We start from the raw sequence: 24,122 nt of genomic DNA on the forward strand, positions 1-24,122 counted from the left end.
TACAGTGTCCCTTTCTTTTTGAACCATCGATGGGACCTCGACAATCACTATTCCAACTGGTGTTACCTCAAATTTTCGATCCGCCCTCCGGAGTTTGGGTCCAGTTTCTACACATCATTGTACTTTTAGACACCAGCTCCATCAACGACAAACTCCATATATTCAATGAGTGAAGTAAAAGACACCCTTTAGCTTCTGTTCTAAGTGTCACGCCACATGGTCCAGGCAGGACAGCACAAGGTGTGTAATCTATATTTGTCCACAGAACATGATGAAGTGTCATGTGCGGCATGCCTGGCTTTTCGTTTGAAGAAAATGCTTCGGCAGCAAAGACAACATCGTTGGGCCCACTCCATCATGCAGAAGCATACCTTATGATATGCTGGATATTTTCGAGGAGTGGTCAGCAGAGTTGGTCAAGAAACGGAGGACACGGAGGCAGAAGCAGTGCCGATCAACATCCCTATACTGCTGAATAGCAGTGGCGAGAGCTCTGGCTCTGACCCTGATCCATACATATAGGGCACATGAGCACACAGGCCAAAGCCTCCCATAACCCGACAAAAACAGCTAAGGTGCCTTCCATAACTCCACTGCCCTCAGGCCATGGTGGTCTCCAAAAACAGACTCGGGAGCGGACTCCGCTGATGGCAAGTCTTCTCAGTGCTATACCAAAGAAACCACAATCTGCACCTTTGAAACACCGCAAGATGTCAGAGCCACCATCTAATCTGAAACCACTTTCGACACCGAAACACCCAACTATTCCCTCTGCACCGAAATGTCACTCTCCAAACCCACCATCAGGGTCAAAAATCATGTTGGTGCTGAAAATATCTTTAATGTCGAAAAACAGGGAGACAGGGTTGGAGTCCAAACAACGGCATGTTCAACCAGTTTTTGAGAAACTTCAAGATAAACTTGAGAAGGGCCAAAAAAGACTTTTTTCACCCAGTCACTGGGAAAGCAGGGGCAAAGCCGCTCCAACTATATCGAACACACTTCCAAAAAGAAAGAAACAGTTGAAGAGGAAACCATGGGATCAGATCCACCTAAGGCTCCTAAAAAAAGAAAAGAAATGATGGGGCACTAGCCCTGTTCTCTTTTTTTTTTTTCCTCCTGCTTCTTATCCGCCACCTCCTTTAAAGCCTCTATCTCCTCCTCCTCCTCCACCTACATTACCTATATTAACCCCTTCGCTGCCAGGCCTTTCCCCCCTCCTGTGCCAGGCCTTTTTTTTGCCTTTTTTGAATAGTTCTCACTTAGGCCCTCATAACGTTTTGTCCACATAAGCTACCCACGCCAAATTTGCGTTCTTTTTTTCCAACATCCTAGGGATTCTAGAGGTACCCAGACTTAGTGGGTTCCCCTGAAGGAGGCCAAGAAATTGGCCAAAATACAGTGAAAATGTCGTTTAAAAAAAAAGAAAATGGGAAAAAGGGGCTGCAGAAGAAGGCTTGTGGTTTTTTTCACTGAAAATGGCATCAACAAAGGGTTTGCGGCGCTAAAATCACCAGCTTCCAGGAACAGGCAGACTTGAATCAGAAAACCCAATTTCTCAACACAATTTTGGCATTTTACTGGGACATACCACATTTTTACGATTTTTTGTGCTTTCAGCCTCCTTCCAGTCAGTGACAGAAATGGGCGTGAAATCAATGCTGGATCCCAGAAACCTAAACATTTCTAAAAAGTAGACAAAATTCTGAATTCAGCAAGGGGTCATTTGTGTAGATCCTACAAGGGTTTCCTACAGAAAATAACAACTGAAAAAAAAATTGAAATTGAGGTGAAAAAACAGCAATTTTTTTCTAGGTTTTACTCTGTAACTTTTTCCTGCAATGTCAGATTTTTGAAAGCAATATACCGCTACGTCTGCTGGACTCTTCTGGTTGCGGGGGTACATAGGGCTTGTAGGTTCATCAAGAACCCTAGGTACCCAGAGCCAATAAATGAGCTGCACCCTGCAGTGGGTTTTCATTCTATACCGGATATACAGCAATTCATTTGCTGAAATATAAAGAGTGAAAAATAGCTATCAAGAAAACTTTTGTATTTCCAAAATGGTCACAAGATAAGGTGTTGAGGGGGAGTGGTTATTTGCACATCTCTGAATTCCGGGGTGACCATACTAGATTGTGAATTACAGGGCATTTCTCAAATAGACGTCTTTTTTACACACTCTCTTATATTTGGAAGGAAACAATGTAGAGAAAGACGAGGGGCAAGAACACTTGTTTTGCTATTCTATGTTCCCCCAAGTCTCCCGATAAAAATGGTACCTCACTTGTGTGGGTAGGCCTAGCGCCTGTGACAGGAAATGCCCCAAAACACAACGTGGACACATCCCATTTTTCTACAGAAAACAGAGGTGTTTTTTGCGAAGTGCCTACCTGTAGATTTTGGCCTCTAGCTCAGCCGGCACATAGGGAAACCTACCAAACCTGTGCATTTTTTTAAACTAGAGACCTAGGGAAATCCAAGATGGGGTGACTTGTGGGGCTCTGACCAGGTTCTGTTACCCAGAATCCTTTGCAACCTCAAAATTTGGCTAAAAAAACACATTTTCCTCACATTTCGGTGACCGAAAGTTCTGGAATCTGAGAGGAGCCATAAATTTCCTTCCACCCAGCGTTCCCCCAAGTCTCCGGATAAAAATTATACCTCACTTGTGGGTGTGGGCCAGGTGCCTGCAACAGAAAAAGGCCACAAACTTGTAGAGATTATGGGGATAGCACAGCGAGTTGATAAGCACATATTCTTCTTTTATACATCTTTAGGCTGACTCTCCTTTGGGGACCCACACAAGTGAGGTGTCATTTTACTTGGGAGACTGAGGGGAACGCTAGGGAGTAGGAATTTTGTGCTGGAGCGGTGATCGTGCAAACAAAAGTCAGGAAAATATGCTTTTTTAAGCAAATTTTGAGGTTTGCAGAGGAGTCTGGGTAAGAACATGTTGGGGGATCCACGCAAGCCACACCTCCCTGGTCTCCTTGCGGTGTTTAGTTTAAAAAAGTCTGGGTTTGGTAGGTTTCCCTAGATGAAGGCCGCACCCAGGACCAAAAACATAGGTGCCCCCTCCCCCCCAAACACAGGTAGTTTTGTAATATAGAATTTTGATGTGTCCACATACGTCTGTGATGTGCCAAACACTAAAATTGTGAAAAGAAACGCACTTAGGTTATGTGAAAAAGACCCCTCACCCACCAACCAAGTTGGTGGAATGCTTCATCATCGGGGTCCCACCTGAGACACCTAGCGTGTCACAAGTGTGCTGCAACGCCTGATTACAGCGGAGCAGGTTTTTTAATTTTTACCACACATACTGGTTGGATTTGGCACGAGGGTGAGTGATGGTTCAGTAGATCAAATTTTATTAACAAGAGATTTCACAAAAGTGAAATGCACTGGTAATAACTGAAAGGCCAAGAAACTGAACCAATGACTCACAGCTCTTGAGCTGTAAAGCCACGGCAAGGCACCAACCTCTTTACAGTCCATTCACACACCTTTCATACATGACATGCACAAGACCATTCACGCCGCCAGCCACCGGCCCAGCACATTACAACACTTGCATCGACAGACGGCGCCAGTCAAGGGCCCATCACTTTCATACCCCCACATGCCTGATACAGCAATCACACCATCTGATGAGTGTGTGGACTGGCATTTGGCTGGCACCGCCAGCCAAGCGCCACCCCACGCACACTGCCAGCCAAGCGCCACCCCACGCACACTGCCAGCCAAGCGCCACCCCACGCACACTGCCAGCCAAGCGCCACCCCACGCACACTGCCAGCCAAGCGCCACCCCAAGCACACCGGCAGCCAAGCGCCACCCCAAGCACACCGGCAGCCAAGCGCCACCCCAAGCACACCGGCAGCCAAGCGCCACCCCAAGCACACCGGCAGCCAAGCGCCACCCCACGCACACCGCCAGCCAAGCGCCACCCCACGCACACCGCCAGCCAAGCGCCACCCCACGCACACCGCCAGCCGAGCGCCACCCCACGCACACCGCCAGCCGAGCGCCACCCCACGCACACCGCCAGCCGAGCGCCACCCCACGCACACCGCCAGCCGAGCGCCACCCCACGCACACCGCCAGCCGAGCGCCACCCCACGCACACCGCCAGCCAAGAACCACCCCAGGCACACTGCCAGCCAAGCACCACCCCACGCACACCGCCATCACTTTTTTTTTGGTTTATAAACAACAAAGAAACCACTAACTAATTATAAAATAAGTACAAAACTACAAACACAAAAGCTCTAACTAAATACATGACAGTAATGCTAACTGTGAAACTGAACATATGAAAATATAAAACAGGCAGTTTGCATTCACGGTATTTCCCAAAAATGTTTCCTAGTGTGGTAACTTCTAAAACAGCCGGGCACACACAGCCCAGGCTTTGAAGGGCATTCGGGGCATTACATCCGGCTCTCCCTCCGGATTGCTCTCCGGGCACATACTCTACATTTCTTTGTGGGCAAGTCTTTTTTGGGAGTGGGAGGAATGTGATCTGGAAAGTGGCGATCTTTCAGTCTAGCCACTTCCTCCACCACTTCTACTCTAGGAACTCTTGCCCGTTCCACCACAATAAGGCTCTTTATCACTGACTCCTGAAATTTAACAAATGTCATCCTTGACTCAGGTGAACAATCCTTGAACACAATAAAAGCATTAAAAGTTGCCAAATTAAATAAATGTAGGGCCAACTTTTTATACCACACGTAAGACTTACGAAGATCAGTGTAAGGTTCCAACCTCTGATCTACTCTATCAACACCACCCATGTGCCTATTGTAGTCCAAAATGCATGCAGGTTTGCGCACTTCCGCAACCTGACCCCAAACAGTCACAGGGGAAGTACTCTTATCATGGATGGTAGGTAGCATGTACCCATCCCTCCTGTCTGAAAATTTAAGAGCTAGCAGCTCATTATTCCGCAAGGCACTGCACTGTCACCTCTCATGTTTTTTTTTTTTTTACAGACAAGCTCCGTTGGATAGCCTTTCCGGTTAGAACGGATTGTGCCACGAGCAACAGTGTCCACTCTAAACAACTCTTTGAACAACTGCACTCCAGTGTAGAAATTATCTACGTACAAATGGTGACCTTTGTTAAACGGTCGTCTACCAAGTTCCCACACAATTTGTGCGCAACTCCAAAAGTGGCCGGACAACCAGTAGGGTCAAAACTGGAATCCCCACCAGTGTAGACCCGGAAATTATACACATATACTGTGCTGCTTTCTGACAGCATATACAATTTAATCCCATACCGTGCCCTCTTACTAGGAATGTACTGCCTAAAAACTAAACGCCCCTTGAAAAGGACCAAAGACTCATCCACACTTTGCCTGGAACATAAACCTCTGAAAAACGATCTACAAAATGATCAAGGACAAGCCTAATCTTAAAAAGACGGTCACAATCAGGGTGATCTTGTGGCAAGGCTAAAGCATTGTCTACAAAATGCAGCATACGAAGAAGCAGCAAATAGCGATTACGTGTCATAGTTGCAGGAAATATAGACGTTGCCATCAAGGGACTAGTAGACCAATAAGAAGCCAGTGACTGCTTCCTGATCAACCCCTCCAAAAAAGTAAAACCTAAAAACTTTTTCATCTCTTCCAGTTATGTGGGAAGCTCTAGACTGAGGCCTAAGTCTGGCAGCGTTGTCCATCAAATATTGCTCTGCATACAAATTAGTTTGCTCCACAATCTCTTCCAAAAACACATCATCCATAAACGAGTGAAAGAAACGGACAGGCAAAAAGTTTTCCGTATTGACTCCACACCCTGGGAGACCAGTAAATGCAGGTAACTGTGGCTGCTCCATGTTTGGGGCAATCCTGGTGTCAGGTCTTCTAATGGGAAACCCTTCAGCCCCAGGCTGCTGCACTCTTGGCACATCAATGTCCTCCTCTAACACAGGCCCTTCATCTGCACTGAGAGTGGCTTCCTCATCAGAAGAATCCTCTCGGACAGAAAACTCACTGCCAGAATCTCTCACTTCCTCCTCTGCCTCAGATGCAGAGTCAGTCTCGTAATCATGGTCTGAAGACGACTCGAAGAGCATGCCAACGACCTGCTAAGCGGTCACTCTGCGGCTAGCCATGATCCTCACTAACAACAAATTGATTGCCAACAACAACTAGCACTAAAATAAGTAATAAACAAAGTGTAGCTTTATCACAAAGAGTTATGTACTAAAAAAAACTATACCATTCACTTGCCTGAAAGAGCTACTCACCAGCAACTACTCTGCACAGGCACAGCAATCACCAATGATATCCAACTAAAAAGAAAAAAGCAAATTAGACATATGACAATACAAATATCATTGTGCTCAAATCTAAGGACAATTTCACACACAATACTGCATTTAGTACACCACCTACAAACATGTCATTCATGCATGTCAACAATATTCCTTTGGAGTAAATTGCTTTCACTTACCTAAAACATGCAACTATGCAAACTGCAGGACAACTACTGCCAAAACCGCGAGTATCCACAGCGAAGGAAACAAAAGCTTTGAACTAGAACAAAAAGAAGAAATATACTGTAATAATCACAAATACAAATACTTTGCCAGTTGACAAACACCCTGCCACCAAGAACTTAGAAATTGTCCCTGGTGCCTAAGTGGCTTCTAGCCCACTAGGAGGCAGATGGGGCTAAAAACAAATAGGCTGATCTGCCCCCAAGTGGGGCAGAAATGGCCAATAGCTCTGTACCCTGTTTGGGGGGGCGACCCTTGCCAAAGGGGGCGATAGGGAGTGCCCCCAACACACAAAAAAACTAAGGGAACCAAAAAACAAAATCTCTGACATCTTAGTGCCTTCTGCCCCCCCTTGGGGCAGATGGGCCTAACAAAAATAGGCTGATCCAAGGTGGTCAGAAATGGCCATCACTCATGTGCCCCCTTTGGGGGGGCGACCCTTGCCAAAGGTGCTGCCCCCCCACACAAAACACACACACACGATCCCTGGTGCCTAAGTGGATTCGTAAAAATAAATCTGCCGATCTGCCCCCAGGGGGGCCGAAATAGGATTAAAAAAAATAGCCCCCAATGGGAGCGACCCTTGCCCAAGGGGTTGCTCCCAAAATACATTACAAAAATCAAAACACTGGTGTCTAGTGGTTTTTGGCCCCCCCTGGGGGCAGATCGCTGACAAATCGGCCGATCTGCCCTCAGGGGGTGCCGAAATAGGAAAAACAATACCCCCGCACCCGCCTCCCCCCCCCATGGGAGCGACCCTTGCCCAAGGGGTCGTTCCCAAAATAAATATGAAAAATCAAGTCCCTGGTGTCTAGTGGTTTTCACCCCCCCCCCCCTCCAGGGGGCAGATCGGCTGAAAAATCGGCTGATCTGCCCCCGGGGGGGGGCGAAATAGGAAATAAAATAGCCCCCAATGGGAGCGACCCTTGCCCAAGGGGTCGCTCCCAAAATACATTACAAAAAACAAATCCCTGGTGGCTAGTGGGCGATCGTGGAGCAGGAATCCTCTGAAAACAGGCACAGGGGGAAAGGAAAAATCCTTTCCTTTCCCCCGTGTCTGTTTTCCCCCCAAACCCTCAAAAAGGGAAGGACTCACCTCTTCTGAGTCCTCTTCCCTCGATGCACTGGAAGCAAATGGCTTCCAGCGCGTCCCGGCAATACTTGATGACGTTGGCGCGCTGACGTCATCCGACTGCCGAGGGTGGGGTCGGGGGTGGAAGGGGAAAGGAAAGTCGCTGCATCCCTTGGCCGCCCAGAAATGTTCAATGCTCCAGAGTACCTAAATGCGCAGTGAGAAAGGCTGGGTAAAGGAGCATTTCTTTAAAATTCTGGGAGCCTAAAGGGAGGCAGAGAAACTAAGGAAACAGATGGTGAGGTATTTCTTAATGTTAAAGATGCAGGTGGGCCCAGAGATGTATCTCTTGACTGTACAAAATGTCTGGGAAAGGTCACTCATCACTTGTTTCCGCCTAGGGGTAATTAGAAGTAATTTTTGCTTCTGGCTTGGCCAGTACGATTTGAAATCCATACAAATCTGTCCATGTGTTGGGGTGTCTTTATAGACCTTAATCCATTTTACCCTGTTCTATGATTTTTACGCACTGTTTAGACTGAGATTTTTATTTCCCCTTTTGAGAAGAAAGGGTTTTGCACAGTACCGCCCAGCTTATTTGTGGTTGCGTATGCTCCCTGATGTGCTGGTGTGCCGGGGGGGCGGGATCTTTCTTAAAAGGAGCAATAAATTGGCGTATTAGTGTAGATTCTCTTTAATTATTTATATATTTCTTATCTTTTACATTTTGATTAGTAAAAGAAATTGTAAGCATTTTAAGTTTTTTAAAAATGAGAATTTTTTGCTTGTTTTGAATATTTTATATCATTGATTTATGCGATTTTTGGTTAATTTGATATAACTGGATAAAGAATTTGATTGATTGATGGCATCATGCACATCCATAGTTTTAATCGCTCAACTAAGTATGCATCCCGTTCAAAGCACTCTTCAATGGTGTCAAGTGGCGGGGCATCTACACGATCTAGTGTTGGTAGGTCCAGTGACCCATCACTCTCTGCAGAGGCGGATCAACAACAATCTGTTGCAGGGTAGGCCCTTCAAAGCCCCAGTTCCGCAATTCACTATTACCATAGAAATATCCCTTAAGGGTCAGGGAGCACATATGCAGAACCTCACAGTACATAGTCTATGGGCAACATTTTTTAAATGCTTCCATGTCAATCATTTGAAGCTTTCAGCAATTAAACTAGCACTAAGAGCTTTTCAAAATCCTTTTCACAACAAAGTAGTACTTATACATATGGACAACATGACTGCAGTGAATTATGTTCAAAAATGGGAAAAAGGCACACTCACTGCAGCTCTCCCTCCTAGCAGAGCTCATATGGCATTGGGCCATACATCACAAAATCCACGTCCTAGCAGAATGCCTATCAGGGGACAACAACGACTACGTGGACTTGTTTAGCAGGACACATCAACGGGTAAATGAGAGTGAGAATGCCATAACACTTCTACTTTTGTACTTCAAACAGAGAGAAACCCCAGAGATGGACCTATTTGCGACACAAACAGGGCAAAATGCCAAAACTTCACCTCCAGGTTTCCTAACCCCTAATTCAAAAGCAATACCCTATGGATTAATTGGTCCGGGTTATTTGCTTATGCTTTTCCCCGTCTCCCACTTATTTCATACATGGTGCTTAAGGTAGCAAACATCCCTTACACTAATCCTAATATCCTCAACATGAGTACAGCAGGCATGGTTCAAAACCCTTCTACAACTATAAGGAGTGCCACAAAAGAACTTAACTCTCTGGCCATATCTTCTAACTCAGAGCCATGGGGGGGGTAATGCTACAAATCCTGCACAGCTCAATCTAGCGATCTGGCTCCTTAGAGCTTAGAAATTGAACGCCTTAATCTTCCACAAGAATGCATGGATATTCTCAAACAAGGGTGCAGACCAATTACATGAGCATGTAATGCAGCAAAATTGAGAATATTTGTACATTACTGTTTAAATAAACAAACCCAACCTCTGAAACTAACAGGGCAAGACCTAATTGGGTATCTCTTCCTTCATACAGCAAGGAGATCTTGCTTATACATCAGTCAGATTACATTTAGCAGCTTTAGATGCTTACATGCAAAACAGACAACATATGTCACTTATTAAAGTTCCAGTGATCAAAGCACTCATGAAAGGGCTTAAAAGCGTAATTCTACCTTCCCCCCACTAGTGCCTGTCTGGAACCTTAGTGTTGTTATAACTATACTCATGAGACCACCCTTTGAGCAACTTCATTCCTGTGACCTTCAGTTCCTCACGTGTAAGGTGGCCCTCTCAGTAGCTATCACTTCTCTTAGAAGAATAAGTAAATTCTAAACTCTTACATTGGAAGAGCCATTCTTCAATATAATTGGTACTTCGTACCAGTGCTAAATTCCTACCAAAAATGTCAGCTTTTCATGCAATCCAAACAAAAGAGCTACCTGTTTTCTTCCCTAAACCAGAATCGGTAGCAGAAAAAAACTCTACACACATTAGATATTAAAAGGGCCTTCATATATTTCATAGAGAGAACTAAATCTTATTGCAAAACACAGCAGCTCTTTGTAGCATTTGCAAAACCACAGCAAGGTTTTCCAATATCCAATGCAGGAATAGCCAGATTGATAGTTACATGTATTCGTACTTGCTAACTCAAAGCAAAAAGAGTACTAACTGTAACTCCCATGCGCTCACCCCACACGCAAAAAAGGAGTTATAATGGCCTTTTTTGGAAACACCCCACTAACGAATATTTGTAAAACAGCTACGTGGAATAACCTACATACATTCACAAAGCATTATTGTGTTGATGTCTTAGCTAATCAACAAGCTAGAGTAGGTCAAGCTTTCTTAAGAACACTTTTTCAAACATCTATGTCAACCACTAGCTGACCGCTGCTTTCGGAAGCACTGCTTTACTCTTGATGCTAAGTATATATACCTATGGCCAACACATGCTACAAATTGAATATGTTACTTACCTTGTAAGCATCTGTAGAGTGTAGTGCCATAGATTCATATGCACCCACCCTCCTCCCTGCAGCTACTGGTTGACTTATGTTCCTACCTATCAACATTTTACATAATACTAATATTTACTTGCATGCTCATCTTTCCTCTTACTATATTGCTTCTATCCTAACGCTCACCTGATAAGCTAAAAAAACAATCTAACAAAGGAGCCGATGAACATGCGCAACACAGACTATAGGAGGAGTCAGCATACCTTATGACTTGAAGAACTTCTTAGAAGAAAAACAAGTTGCAATCATCAGAGCCTAACACTAGATTGCAGCAGTATGCTAAGCATATGTATCTATTGCACTACATGCTACCAATGGATGCTTACAGGGTAAGTAACATATTCCTTTCCTCACATTTCTGTGATGGCAAGTTCTTTAATCTGGGGGCGGGCGGGGGGCAGAAACTTTCTTCCACAAAGAGTTATCCAGGATGGGGTGGCTTGCCTGGCTCTCACCAGATTTTTATTTTGTCCGTAATCCCCTGCAAACCTCGAACTTTGACTGAGAAAACATGTTTTTCTCAGATTTCTGTGATGGAATGTTCTGTAATGTGTGGGGAGACACAAACTTCCTTCCACCCATCATTCCCCGAAGTCTTCTGATAAAAGTGCTACTTCACTTGCGTGGGTGGACCTAGTGCCTGCGACAGGGAAGGGCCCAAAACATATTGTGATGATAATAATAACTGCAGTAAGTGTGCTAATTGGTCCTTGGGTTGGCAACCATGTAGGGAAACCTATGAAACCCAGACATTTCTGAAACCTAGTCATCGGTGGGAGTCCAGGGAGGTGTTGCTTGTGTGGATCTCCCAATGTTTTCTTATCCAGAATACCCTGCAAAGGTGAAATGTTGACTAAAAGCACTAATTTTCCTCGCATTTCTGTGATGTAAACTACAGGAATGTGCAGGGATCCTCAAACTTCCTACCTTTTACAACAGATGCTAAAACCAAAAATTGTGTCAAATCAGACATCTGTGTCAGCTGTGTATAGTAACCCTTTACCTCCTGTGACTCCTGCATCACAACCACCATGAGAAATACCAACTTCACTATCTTAGAGCCTTCTTCTTTTCCTACTTCAGAGAAAAGAGGGTGTGGTCATCAATAAGAACTAGGCCATGTTCAGAATCTAGTGACAGATGTTACTTTTCTATCCTGACTTCTCCTGCTGCTTCCCAGTGAGAATCATACCAGTGGATGACATTACATTGTTCCACAATATTTTGGAGAGAGCAGAAGATATTCGCAACACTTCACACACCGGTTTTCAAGCTTCTTGAGACTCTTCTGCAAATGGCATCTCCAAGACCTTTGTTTCCTTTGGTTTCAGAACGTCTAGAGATCACTGAGGATAAGGTTCTTGCCACTGGTTACTGTTAAAGCTATTGGTCCAAGACTACACAAGAAATAATACCCATACAACAGGGTTGTTTATTCCTAAAGTCCGACCCTAAACCAGACTCTGTGATTGTGAATTTGGTCTTAAGGTGTCTTGCACAAGAAACCACTGCTCCCCCCAAAAATGCAAACAAAAGAATAGATATAACTGGGTGGAAAATGCATGACACTGCAGCAGTTGCATTAAAGAATGCAAGTGCCCCCGGCCTCTTGAATGATATCAAAGAGAGATCTGGGAAGGAATTAAATCTTTCATAAATTACCTATCGCAGCATAGTTAACACAAGTTTGAAAAGCTGGTCAATGAAGGCTGGCCTGCTGGCAAACCAGGTTAAAAGTGCAGCTGTTGATGGAGCGCACCTATACGCTACAGGCTATTTCCATGGTGCCTCGTTCTGCAGGTCATCTTGGCTGTGCTTAATCTCTTTGAAACCAGATGTTCAACAAAAAATTATGAATCTACATTTCTCTTGTGCTAAAATATTTGGTCACCACAAAGAGGAAAAAAGATGGGATGTGTGCAATTGATCTTCAAGATGCTTCCTTCCACATTCCAATAGCAAAGCACCACAGAAATTCTTTGAGGTTTTTGTAGCCAATTTGCAACTCAAGTATTCCTTCCTATAATTTGGTTTGAAAATGGCCCTATGTGCTTTCTCAGAATGCATGACGGTAGTGTACATTACTCCCCCTATATAGTCAGTTGACTTCTCAAAGCCCTGTTGCTCCAAACTGAAACGCAATATTCAGGAGACTGTCTCCCTCCTGAACAGACTAGTTCTTCAGGTACAAAAGCAAACATCAATGGTGTCATCACTGTTAACGCATGTCTTATCAACAGTCGATAATAGATACCATCAAAGGAAAACGAGAGATTTTTATCTCTGAAGAACAAGTGCCATCTGTTGCTAAACAACGATAACCTGCAGCCCATGAATTTTCATTCCTCCTAGGCTCCTTGTATTCCCATTGTCCCAAGGGTAAGGTTGCACCAATGCCTTGAAGATCATTAGTTACAAAACAGGGCAATTGGCACAACAGGATGATTCTGTCAGTACCAGTTTAGCCTGTCTTTAGTGTGGCGGTACAGAGATAGGAATCTTATGCATTGAGCCCCATTGCAACAAGTCATTATTGTCACAGATTCATTACTATTGTCAAAGATGCATCACTAGTAGGACGGGAAGCACATCTAGAGGAATTCTCTTTTCTGGGTCAAAGGACAGAGAAAGAGAAGTCCTATCACATCAGCTATCTAGAATTAAGAACTGTTCATCTAGCGCTCAAAGCTTTTTCTTCTTTTGCTGCAATCAGGCATCCCGATTTAGAAAGACAACACCTCTACGATGCACTACCTAAACAAACATGGAGGCACAAAATCAGAGACTGTTTCACTTGAGACGCAAACAAGTTGGCACTCGGTATAAGCAAAAGGTCTGATACTAAAGACAATTTACATTCAGTTAACACAAAATCAACAGTCCGATTTTACAGAAACAACCATGAATACATTTTAGATGAAGCAGCCATGCAAGGTATCTTCTCACAGTTGGGAATCCCTTCTTTGGATTTGTTTATGACAGCTCAGAACAGAAGACTTCACATCTAGGGTTCCAGGACTGAATTGACTGAGGAATGCCTTTTAATAGACTTGTCATAGAGATTTCTCTATATGCATTTCCACCTGTTCAACTCCTTCCAGTAGTAGTATTAGAGGCCACATATAATTCAATCAAAATGATTGATAGCCCCAGATTCGCTGAGGCAGCGGTGGCAACGAGCCATCTTTCAGTTGTCAATCATACCTCGCAAGAGACTCCAGTGCAAACAGAATCTAGACACTAGACTTCAAAAGTGAATTCTACATCCCATTAAAGCATTGTTGAATTTGTCGGCATGGCATCTAAAGTCAGGCAGTATGGCCACCTAAATGTACACCAGCTTGTATGGAGATTCGTATAGAAGGAAAACACCTTTCAAGAACAAATATTTATGCACTGAAGTGGAAGATGTTCTGCCCATGGTCCGATAATAATGGCAATAATTGAATCTGATGTCAGGAGAAAGCAATTGCCTCTTAGCTCTTACATCACACACAGTTGAAAGTACAGTTTTGCTCCATAAATTTGCATCTTGCTATGATAGCAGCTTAGAAGAAAACCGTAGACCAGATTCCTTTTTCCAAGATATTTGTGATCAAAGATTTTTGGAAGGTCTCAAAAAGTGTTTCCTCCAGTAAGGAACCCCCCCCCCACCATGGGAGCTCAATTTGGTCTTGTCCAGGTTAATTTGCCCTCCTTTTCTACCGATACACAAGGATACAATGCACCATTTGTCATGGCAAACTTCTTTTGACAGCAATTGCATTTGCTAGAACAGTAAGTGAAATTCAAGTGCTGTCAGCTCTGGGGCCATGCACATTATTCAATGCAACGAGGTAGTCGTGAGAACACAACCATCCACCCTATTCAAAGTAATTTCTGAATTTTACATAAATCAATCAGTAACATTACCTGTATGTTGTCACAGTCCATACACTCGAGAAAGATATCCATGTACTTTAAATGTTAAAAAACAAAGCCTTTTTTTTTTTTCAACCTAGCTCAGACAAGGGCATCTAGCAAATCGATCTTGCTGTTTAGTAATTACAAACTCATTCGACAAGGCTTAGCCACATCTTAACAATCCATTTAATGATGGATTCTGGCTTGCGTTTTATTGCACTACACTATCAATTAGCACAAAAAATGTCTTCCAGGCAGACCAAAAGCTCATTCAGCTAGATGGAAAGCAACAGCTTGGTTTAGAAATATTCCCTTAACAGATACCTGCCAGACTAACACTGAGAAATCAGTGTATATATTGACAAGGCACTAGTGCTTAGATGTTTGTCTGACAACGAGCTACTAGATACAGTCTTTATGTTACCTGTTAAATTTGCTTCTTGTGCTCAGTAACTCCATTGTATAACCGCTTGCTGCTCTATTCTAATATTTATGTCTATAAATGAAAGTCCTACAATGCCGAAGAAACAGTTACTTATTTGTCCTGGTGCTGTAACATAGCAGCATGATAGGAATCTTCATTGAAGTCATAAATGACCCACCAGCCTCCCTGGATGGATTGCCGTGGGCATTTGAAATTAAATTACTGTATGTTTAGTATCATATTTCTAGAATTTCCTCAGCGTGAAAAAGGACCAACTGAGGGAGGCAACTGCCAGTGAGGTGCTTCATTGATAACAAAATTTTGTGGATTCTTCAAGAAAATGCAATCTTTTTTCCCACAGTGTAAGCCTTATACATTGTAAGCCAATAAGGCTGCATTTTCTCTTACTGTTAGACAGATTTTACCAGTGTTTTTCATTTAAAATGCTGCAATGTAGTTATAAATGGACTTTATGAGCATTTTTCAGTCTACGTTTTGGAAAAATTATGCCTTGGATAGACGTCTGATGGGTCCATCTACTCAAATCGACATTGGCACCCTGAACATACTGTTCTATGGACAGGAATGAATTGAAAGTGTTCATGGGTCTACACTCACACCTAGGGACTGTTCTAATGTTTATAACTTCAATGAAGAGTCCTGCAGTGGAGAACAGGTAACTAACTCTAAGGAAATGCCTCTTTTTGCATGATCACCCCTGGAGTTTTGGACCAATGTTGCTGGGTTTTCCACTCAGAGAGTGCACTAAGCCCTGCTAGCCAGACCGGAGTGCCAGTGTTATAACCCATTTCAAAGGGTATGTTGAATTGGCTATCCCCAACTGGCATACACTGACTTACTTACAAGTCCCTAGTATATGGTACCAAGGGTACCCAGGGCATGTAAGGCAGAGTGCCCCCTAGGGCTGCAGCACTGATTGTGCCACTGTGTGTCAGGCAGAGTACAAAATGGCTCCCAGCCTGCCTGGAAGAGCAGTCTGAAACTGTTAGTTCGACTTTGTCATTTAAACCAATGGCAAAACCTCCACTTCCCTTAACAGTGTATTTTAAGTGAACCCCTAAGGAAGGACTATGGAGCCCTGGGGCAGGGAGCTGTGTGTTATTGGGTAGAGCATATGATCTTAATCTGTCCTGACAGCAACATTTCAAATTGTCGTTTTGCTGTGGGAAAGCAAGTAGCCCCATTGGCTAACAGAGTTACCAGTTCACTCCTTGGCCAAGCTAACTTCAGAATGTAACTACAAAAATGGGTACTTTGAGGTATCAAATAAATAGTGGCATCAAACCCGACTTGAAGCCCAAGTCAAATTTAATGTCACATTTAAGGAAAAGCAACTTTTAGAAAATTGCCTCTCTGTAGCCCAGATTGTCCAGTGGCCTCACACATTTGCTGGCCACCAGATAGTATCTTCCCTCCTGGGTGGGGAGTAACATTAACGACTCCCAGGCTTAGGAACAATGGTAGTCTGCTACAGAGGGAGGTGTTACCGCCTCCTCACAGGAAACCACTCAGGGTGTTGGCCTAAAAGGCGAGCTTCAAAGGTGAAACTGCCTTTGGTGAGCAAATGCCAATCACACTCCTGAGGGGTTGCCCCTTTGTTTAGTTAGACAGGCTGATGGTGAGAAAAGAGAGGGTAGACCAGTACCCAAACTGGTTTTCCCGTGAGTGTGTAGCCCACAGATAGCCACACCTCTAGGGTGGGCTTCCAAGCCTAACGTTCAAGGAAGGGTTCAGAATATCTTGGGAGTGTACAGAATAGTGTACCCAGGGATTACTAGATGCCACACATAACCGGACGTCACAGGGCTAGAAGGTTCCGGTAGGCCATTGGCTTGTGGCCCCAACATCCCCCCCCCCATGGCACTTTCCAGGCATAAATATGGCACCCCTGGCACTGTGAACCTCGGATCACTGTGGAACTGGAGAAAAGACTGTCCTGCTGACCTCAAGACCTGGCAAAGAGAAGCTGCACCATCTGCTGCACGGCATCTCCTGCACCTTGGGCAAGTGTGGGGAGGACTGTACCTCTGGTTTGAGGAAAAGTTGCCCCAAGCTTAGACCAAAGAAATTACTTCAAGGGTCAGTTGGCTAACCCCCTGAAACCAGCACGAGGGCCATCAAAGCTGCAGTAACCCAACTCTGCTAGTCAGGAGCCACTTCTGAAGAAATGCTGCTGAGCACCCCAAGAGACTGATCCTTGATAGCCAAAAGTAGCACCGGAGTCTGCTGGACCGGGAGTATTGTCCGATCCTGATTTGTCACCTACGAGGGACAGTAGACTTTACCAAAGGACCCACTGTGACCAGAGACCGGTAGCCCAGCAGCAGCTGGCCTTCAACTGGCTCAAAGAGGACTTTGAAGGACCCCGACCTCTGTAGCCAAAGTCACCCACCAGACCTGTGGACAGAGGAGTAACCTCAAGAACAGCCCCGTCGACTGTATAGTGCCCAAAGCACTTGAACATCCTCCATCCCATGCATCCTCACTATCAAGAAGCCTGCCAGGTTTGCGGTGGCGGTCAGAGTGCCTTATTACGACTTCTGCGGTTGTGCCATGGTTGGACCGCCAGCACCGCCATGATTAGTCGTCCCTGTGGTTTGCCGGTCCCGGTGACCTGGGGATTACGACTTCGTTCTCTGCCAGCGATTTCATGGTGGTTTCACCACCATGAAAAGGCTGGCGGAGAACGGGTGCAGGGGGACCCCCTGGCCAGCATCGTCGCAATGTTTACTGTCTGCTGTGCAGACAGTGAGCATTGCAAGGGTGTTGGTGCGCCCTGCACACTACATCATTGCTGCTGGCTCTATTACGAGCTGGAGCCAGTGCTGTAGGCTGTTTCCTCCTAGGCCAGTGGGCGGAAACTGAGGTTTCCACCCACTGCCCCAGCAGGAAATTCGTAATGGGCCCGGCGTGGAGGCAGCCACAATGGTGGCAACCTACCTGTCGGAATTTTGGCGGATGGGCTTATCCATCTGCCGAAATTGTAATGAGGCCCTATGTCTGTCGTGGTGTAAAGTTCATAACTGGACTGGAGTACGCTTTGTGAGCCAAGTAACTGTCAAATACTCCTTAGTGCCACCCCACCCCACCCACACCCTGACCTTCTCCCTGCCAGATTTGGTCGCCCTAGTCGAGCCAGAGTAGCTGAACACCGTTCCTTAAAACTTTTGAAACATTTTCAAATTTTATGGTTACCAATGCTTGTTTGTGACTACGAGAACTAAGATTTATGTTTTCTTTCCAAATCCATCTAACACTCTTGGAACCCTCTGGTGGATTTTGCTCATCTTGGTCTCTAGAAATCCATAAAAATATAATCTATTTTTATAAATTGATGGCTGATTTCTTGCATGTTTGGGCTCCTATATGCTTTACACTAGTTCCTTTGTTTAAGCCTCGGTACTCGAAGCAACAGTTACCTAGCGTTGAGCTAAATACTTTGCAAACAAGCCTGACTGGACCCAAGATATTTTTTGTGAGTGTATTACATGGTAAGGTTGCACAGTCCATACCATATAATACACCTAAATCCTCAACCTAGCTATTTCATTACCTGTACTCCTCAGAGAAAAGAGAGCTTCAGTAAGAGATGCTTGATAGCTTTGGTCCTCTCCAGGATCCCATGGCTGTTTGTCATAGCAAAACATACAGTTAGGCTTTCAGAACTTGGCCGTGTATGCTAATGAGCGAAGGGTACCTACCAAGGTTACTCAAATAGAGCATGGTTGCCTTGATACATGGCTGACTTTTTTTGATGAACATGTATCGATTTGATAGCTGTGACAAACGTGTGTAAAAATGTATTTCTGTAATATTTGCAATCTCCATAAATTAAATATGTGATGTTTACAGGTGTTAACGTTAAGACTCGGTAGAATTATCCATGGACAAATAGACCAGAACAACAGAGGAGTGATTTTCACAGAGGCCTTTGTGGCTCGACATCGTGCGCGCATTCGTGGTCTTTTCAGTGCAATCACAAGGCAAGTGTTAATGCTCTAGAAGTTAAACATTTCAGATACTGTATGCACATGAAATGCGTGATCAATAGAAGAATTTGTATGACACATTGCCCTGTGTGCCTTTTGATACCTAGAGAAAGACTTCAAATTAAATTACTTCTAAGAGACCATTGAAGACAGTAATTATACTAGGATGATATTTTGTCCCTTTATTTTGCTCTCGTTGTTCTTTGGTCTGCTTCCTTTTTCACATAATCTTCTTGTAGTCAGGATAAGTTCATCTGTACCCTGCAATTAAGTTCTTGAGCTTGGTGCTTCAGTTCTTACTCCCACCTTTCAATTTATGAAGACTATAAGTTCAGCAGGCCCTGAAAGGGAGCCCTAAGCTCTCTAGGTTGCCAGGTGTCTCTGATATTCGTTCCTGATACTAGAAATTTGAGTTCTTCTAGTTTATCTCAACTTAAAGCGGGCTGTACGCCACTCAAGACATTAACTTTTTTCATGGGCAGACTTGGGATATAATGTTTTAAACAGAAACATAGCTGAAAGAGCACTCAGCCTATGGACTGACAATTGCTATTTCTAAAGTCTGTGAAATGCATATAAATCGAGTTTTTTTTCATAAGGGGGAGGTGTTGCAGTAATTTATTAAGGTCTTTGTAATTGCACTATCACTGAGTGTTGTGCTGGGGATAACCTTGAGTAAGAAGAACAAAGCGGTAGATGCAGTGCTTGATTTAATCTCAGTCACTGGCAATCGCATGGAGCAGCATCCCAGTCTACTGTTTTTCACTGAGTATGCCCCACTCCACTCCATGCGCTGCACGGACCTGAAACACGATGCCGCTCCACCTCATGCAGTCCCCATCACTGGCTCAGTTCAGGAAGGACCTCAAGATCTGGCTCTTCGACTGAGCCCTGTCCCCCAGCTAGCGCCTTGAGACCCCATGGGTGATAAGCTGCGCTTTATAAATGTTGATTGATTGGTCAAATCTACTCTAGTCTACCCCATTCCAGCCTACCTTAATCTGACCCACTCCAATCTACACCACCCTACGCCAGCGTACCCCAGTGCAGTCACCCCACTTTACTCCACCCTACCCCAATGTATCTCCTTCACTCTGCCCCACTCCAGTCTACCCCAATCTACCCTACTCCAATATATCCCAATCTGCCCCACTCCAGTCTACTCCACTCCAATCTATCCATTCTACTCCACTCCAGTCTACCCCAACCCACCCCACTTGACCCCTCTACCCCACCCCAATCTGCCTATTCTGCCCACCCCAAAATGCCCCACTCTACCTCCATATACTTCACTCTACCCCAACCTACCCCACCCAACTTCCCCCACTCCATTCTAGGCCAATCTACCCCACTCCACTGTACCTCATTACACCCCACTCTACCAGACTCAAATCTACCCCATTCCACTCTACCCCAATCAACTCAACTCCAGTCTACTGAGACTCCAACCCACTCTGCTGTATCCACTCTACTCCCCCCCACTCCACCCAGCTCCACCCATTCCACCCAACCCCTAACTTTTAGCCATTGTGAGCAGCAGCCACGCTGCTGTACAACATTGCTAAAACAGATTGCCAAAGCTAGTAGTTCTCGCCTTAGGCAAGACTTATTGGCTTTGTCAAAGCTTGTTTGAGTTACCTGAAATCTGGCATTTAAATAACATAAACGCCCTGTGTCCAGTCAATAGTTTTAAAACAATTACATGAACTAACTGTGCGGGTGCAAATAGCCGCAGTTACAAGCTCAGTCTCAGAAGTGATGGCAGCCACTGAGGCAGATGGGACACTAAGCAAGCTAGTAGAGAATCCATAAGTAGGCACATTCAGAGGAAAAGAGGAAAAGCCAGTTTCAGCATAAGCATTGGAAACTAGAATAATTGGGAGTGAGAGTTGATTGGCAATAGCGTTTACTGTTTTCCTTTTTACTCTGACCAGGTGCAGTGGTATTTTTGCTTGTCCCTGTGTAACAATGGATCTCGGTGTAGAAATGCTCTCTTATCCCAAGTAAAAATGAATAAATACATAGAAATTAAATGTTGCAAAAGCCTTGACATGCTTGCCCTTTGCTCGGGCTTTTTTGGGGCATCTCTTGCGCTCCTGGAGAAAGCACCTGCTCTAATAGTCAACAGTAATGATGGATGGGTCTTTCAAAACACTAGTTGTTCTGGTTGACTGAGTCTCCATCTATCCAAACTGTAGCTCCTCGATCTCCCTCCGTGTCCCAAGTTTGCAGATGGCACGAGTTTAGTTCGTGGAGGCCAAAGGTCACTGTAGTATCAATAATTGTGAATTTTTGGGAATTTATCAAAAATCCCATGAGCACTTTTCCTTTGCCTGCGTCTCTGCGAATTTTGGATTTGTATCTGAAGTTTAGACCATTTTAATTATGAACCCAATTTAGCAACAGTTTTCTGGGAGTTGGTCTGCTTCGTTGCCATCTGCCACCTTGCAAATAAATGTTGACATATTCAGGTTGTTTAACTTGTTTATATTTTAATACACTACATACAGCGAAGTGATTTATTACTGTAGTGATTTTTTAATTGATGTGCCTTATGGTATTTTGACAATTGTTTGAGTTAAATTCCTACACACGTATGCTTTGATCTGTATAAAACAAAAAGCTGAGCTTTCGATAGTAGTGCTGATTGGAATCATTCATTATCAAATACCTCAACTCTGATCGCATACATTAAATCCATTTTAAATGAGGTAGGAGTTTTGTCTACACTCACTAGTTACAGTTCTTCCAGGCTTTATAACGTTATGAAAGTTAAAGACAAATATTTGTATAAACCTTCCTCCTAGAGACTTTCATAATGTTCACAAATTGTGAGGTACTGACTTCTAGTTTTTAATCTGAATAGATGGAGTCTTTGTCATATTTTGCTTTTCTTATTCCTGTCGAAGATGTTTATACGCTCAGGACTATGTTTTTTCTGCTACAATGTTTAGTTTTTTCAAACAAGCACACACAACATAAAAAGCGCAGAATACAAACAGACACCCTTTCTCTCTTTCTCGCTCCCTCTCCCCCCACCCCCCATCAACATCTCTCTCTCCCCTTTCTCAATTCCCTCCCTCTTCCTGTCTCGTTAAATGCTTGTATGCTTGTTTGTTTGTATCTTTGGGCGCTATTGCTGTTTAACAATTCTATTAATTCTTTTCATGAAAAAAACAGTACATTTCCGTCAGCTTTGTTTTGACTTTCATAAGGGTTATCAGTGATCTACGGAATGAACATGAGTTTCACTTCTATCCTGGAATTGTGATTTAAGACGGTCATTTCCATCATGAAAATCATGGCGCCTCTTTCCCCGGCTAAACAAGTTTTGGTAGAGTCTTTGGAATCTGTTGTCACATGTTTACTTCGAGAGCATATTATATCTCTTTCTACTTTGGAGAATACTTCTACTGCTCGCACACCAGGCTTACTGCTCCATAGAACCAAAATCCTTTCCGCGACTGCACCTCCCATTCCCCGCGTCCACCTGTGTACCCAGTATAAAGCTGTATTTGTTCACCGGAAATCATTTCTCCTAAAAAAGCCTCCAAACGGAAGATACATGGAGGCAGATTGTGATGGGTCTTTCGGATCCGACCCACACTTTCCCCGGACTTGTGCTGACTCTGCCTTGGTCGCACTGGAAGTAACCCAGGATAACAGCGCTGGCATTGGATGCCTGACAACACCGCGGGACCTGAGGGGATTTAAAAGAGCCAATGGAAATCGGGGTCACTAAAGGAAGGGTATTCTGGGCCGGGGAGACCAAACCCACATATACTCTACCCATCCTTTTGAACGAGCAGGAGAAAGTAGCTCTGGTTGATTCGGGTTGCAGTCAGAGTGTGATAAGACAAGATCTGGTGAGCCCAAGAAAAACCGTGCCCCAGGCCCATGTGTTCATCGCCTGTGTCCATGGAGACCAATCCTATTATCCTGTTGCTATGATCAATTTTCAGTGGAGGGGCGAGGAGGAACCTCTCAGGGTCGGGGTGTTACCACATCTCGAAGAAGACATTATCATTGGGACTGATTATACAGCATTCACACGGTTGTTGAGTAAAGCTGGGGAGGAACACACCATGAGAAATTGGTGGGAAGAAATACCCTATGATACGGAGATAGCCGAAACGCGTCATGTCAAACCCCACTTAAGTAGAAGACAGAAAAGAAATCAGAGACAACTACACTGGGAAGAGAACTGTGGGAACAGGGATGAACCAGAAGTCACAGGTATATAACGTAGCGAGTGACTTTAGACGGAATCAGAGAGAGGATCCCACATTGGAAAATGCGTGGGAAAAAGCACTTAGTATCGAGAGCACAGGAGCAGGACCCTCATTTCTCATTCATAATAATCTGTTGTATAGGAAACCTCAGGCGGGTGACAATCCACAACGACAATTAGTAGTCCCTAACAGCCATCGATTGCAGGTGCTGCAGATAGCACATGGGGGAGCAGGGGAAGGGCATCTCGGAAGGGATAAGACTGAAGAGGCGGTCCTTAAACGATTGTAGTGGCCCGGAGTATACGGGGAGATACGTAGGTTCTGTCAAAGTTGTCAGAAATGCCAGCTATATAATCCAGTCACACAACCCCAGCCCCGTTACAGCCCCTCCCTATCATAGAAACCCCTTTCTCTCAGGTGGGAATGGACATTGTTGGTCCCCTCACTCCATCTACTCGAGGGAGACAATATATCCTCGTACTAGTTGAATATGCCACCCGATACCCTGAGGCAATGCCCCTCCCGAGTATGCACACCAAGGTAGTTGCTCAGGCTATGATTGAGTTTTTTTCACGGGTCGGGTCCCCCAAAGAGATCTTGACTGATCAAGGCGCCCCATTCATGTCCCGACTTATGGGGGAGGTCTGTAAATCATTGGGAATAAAACAAATTAGGACCTCCGTTTACCACCCCCAAACCGACAGTCTAGTGTAACGCTATAATCGGACTATTAAGTCGTTGCTTAGGAAAAGTGTTGCGGAGGACGGAAAGGATTGGGAAAAAAAGTTACCCCTTGTTCTATACGCAATACGTACCCACACTCAATCATCCCTTGGACATAGCCCCTATGAACTTTTATTTGGCCGAACCCCTCGCACTCTCCTAGACATGTTAGTAGAACAGTGGGAAGAGACAGATGAGGAAACAAAGGATCTCCTGACTTA

At 44.5% G+C, this 24,122-nt stretch overlaps 1 protein-coding gene across 1 annotated transcript in view; it reads left to right on the forward strand.

Moving 5' to 3' along the window:
- Positions 1-24,122, forward strand: part of UFL1 (UFM1 specific ligase 1) — a 329,946-nt gene that overhangs the window by 124,353 nt on the left and 181,471 nt on the right. Inside the window, exon 6 of the mRNA XM_069235525.1 lies at positions 18,810-18,940. Within this exon, the coding sequence (XP_069091626.1) occupies positions 18,810-18,940 (131 nt within the window). The remainder of the gene's footprint in view (positions 1-18,809; positions 18,941-24,122) is intronic.

The sequence above is a fragment of the Pleurodeles waltl genome, chromosome 5 (assembly GCF_031143425.1).
Source record: "Pleurodeles waltl isolate 20211129_DDA chromosome 5, aPleWal1.hap1.20221129, whole genome shotgun sequence".
NCBI classification, from domain to species: Eukaryota; Metazoa; Chordata; class Amphibia; order Caudata; family Salamandridae; genus Pleurodeles; species Pleurodeles waltl.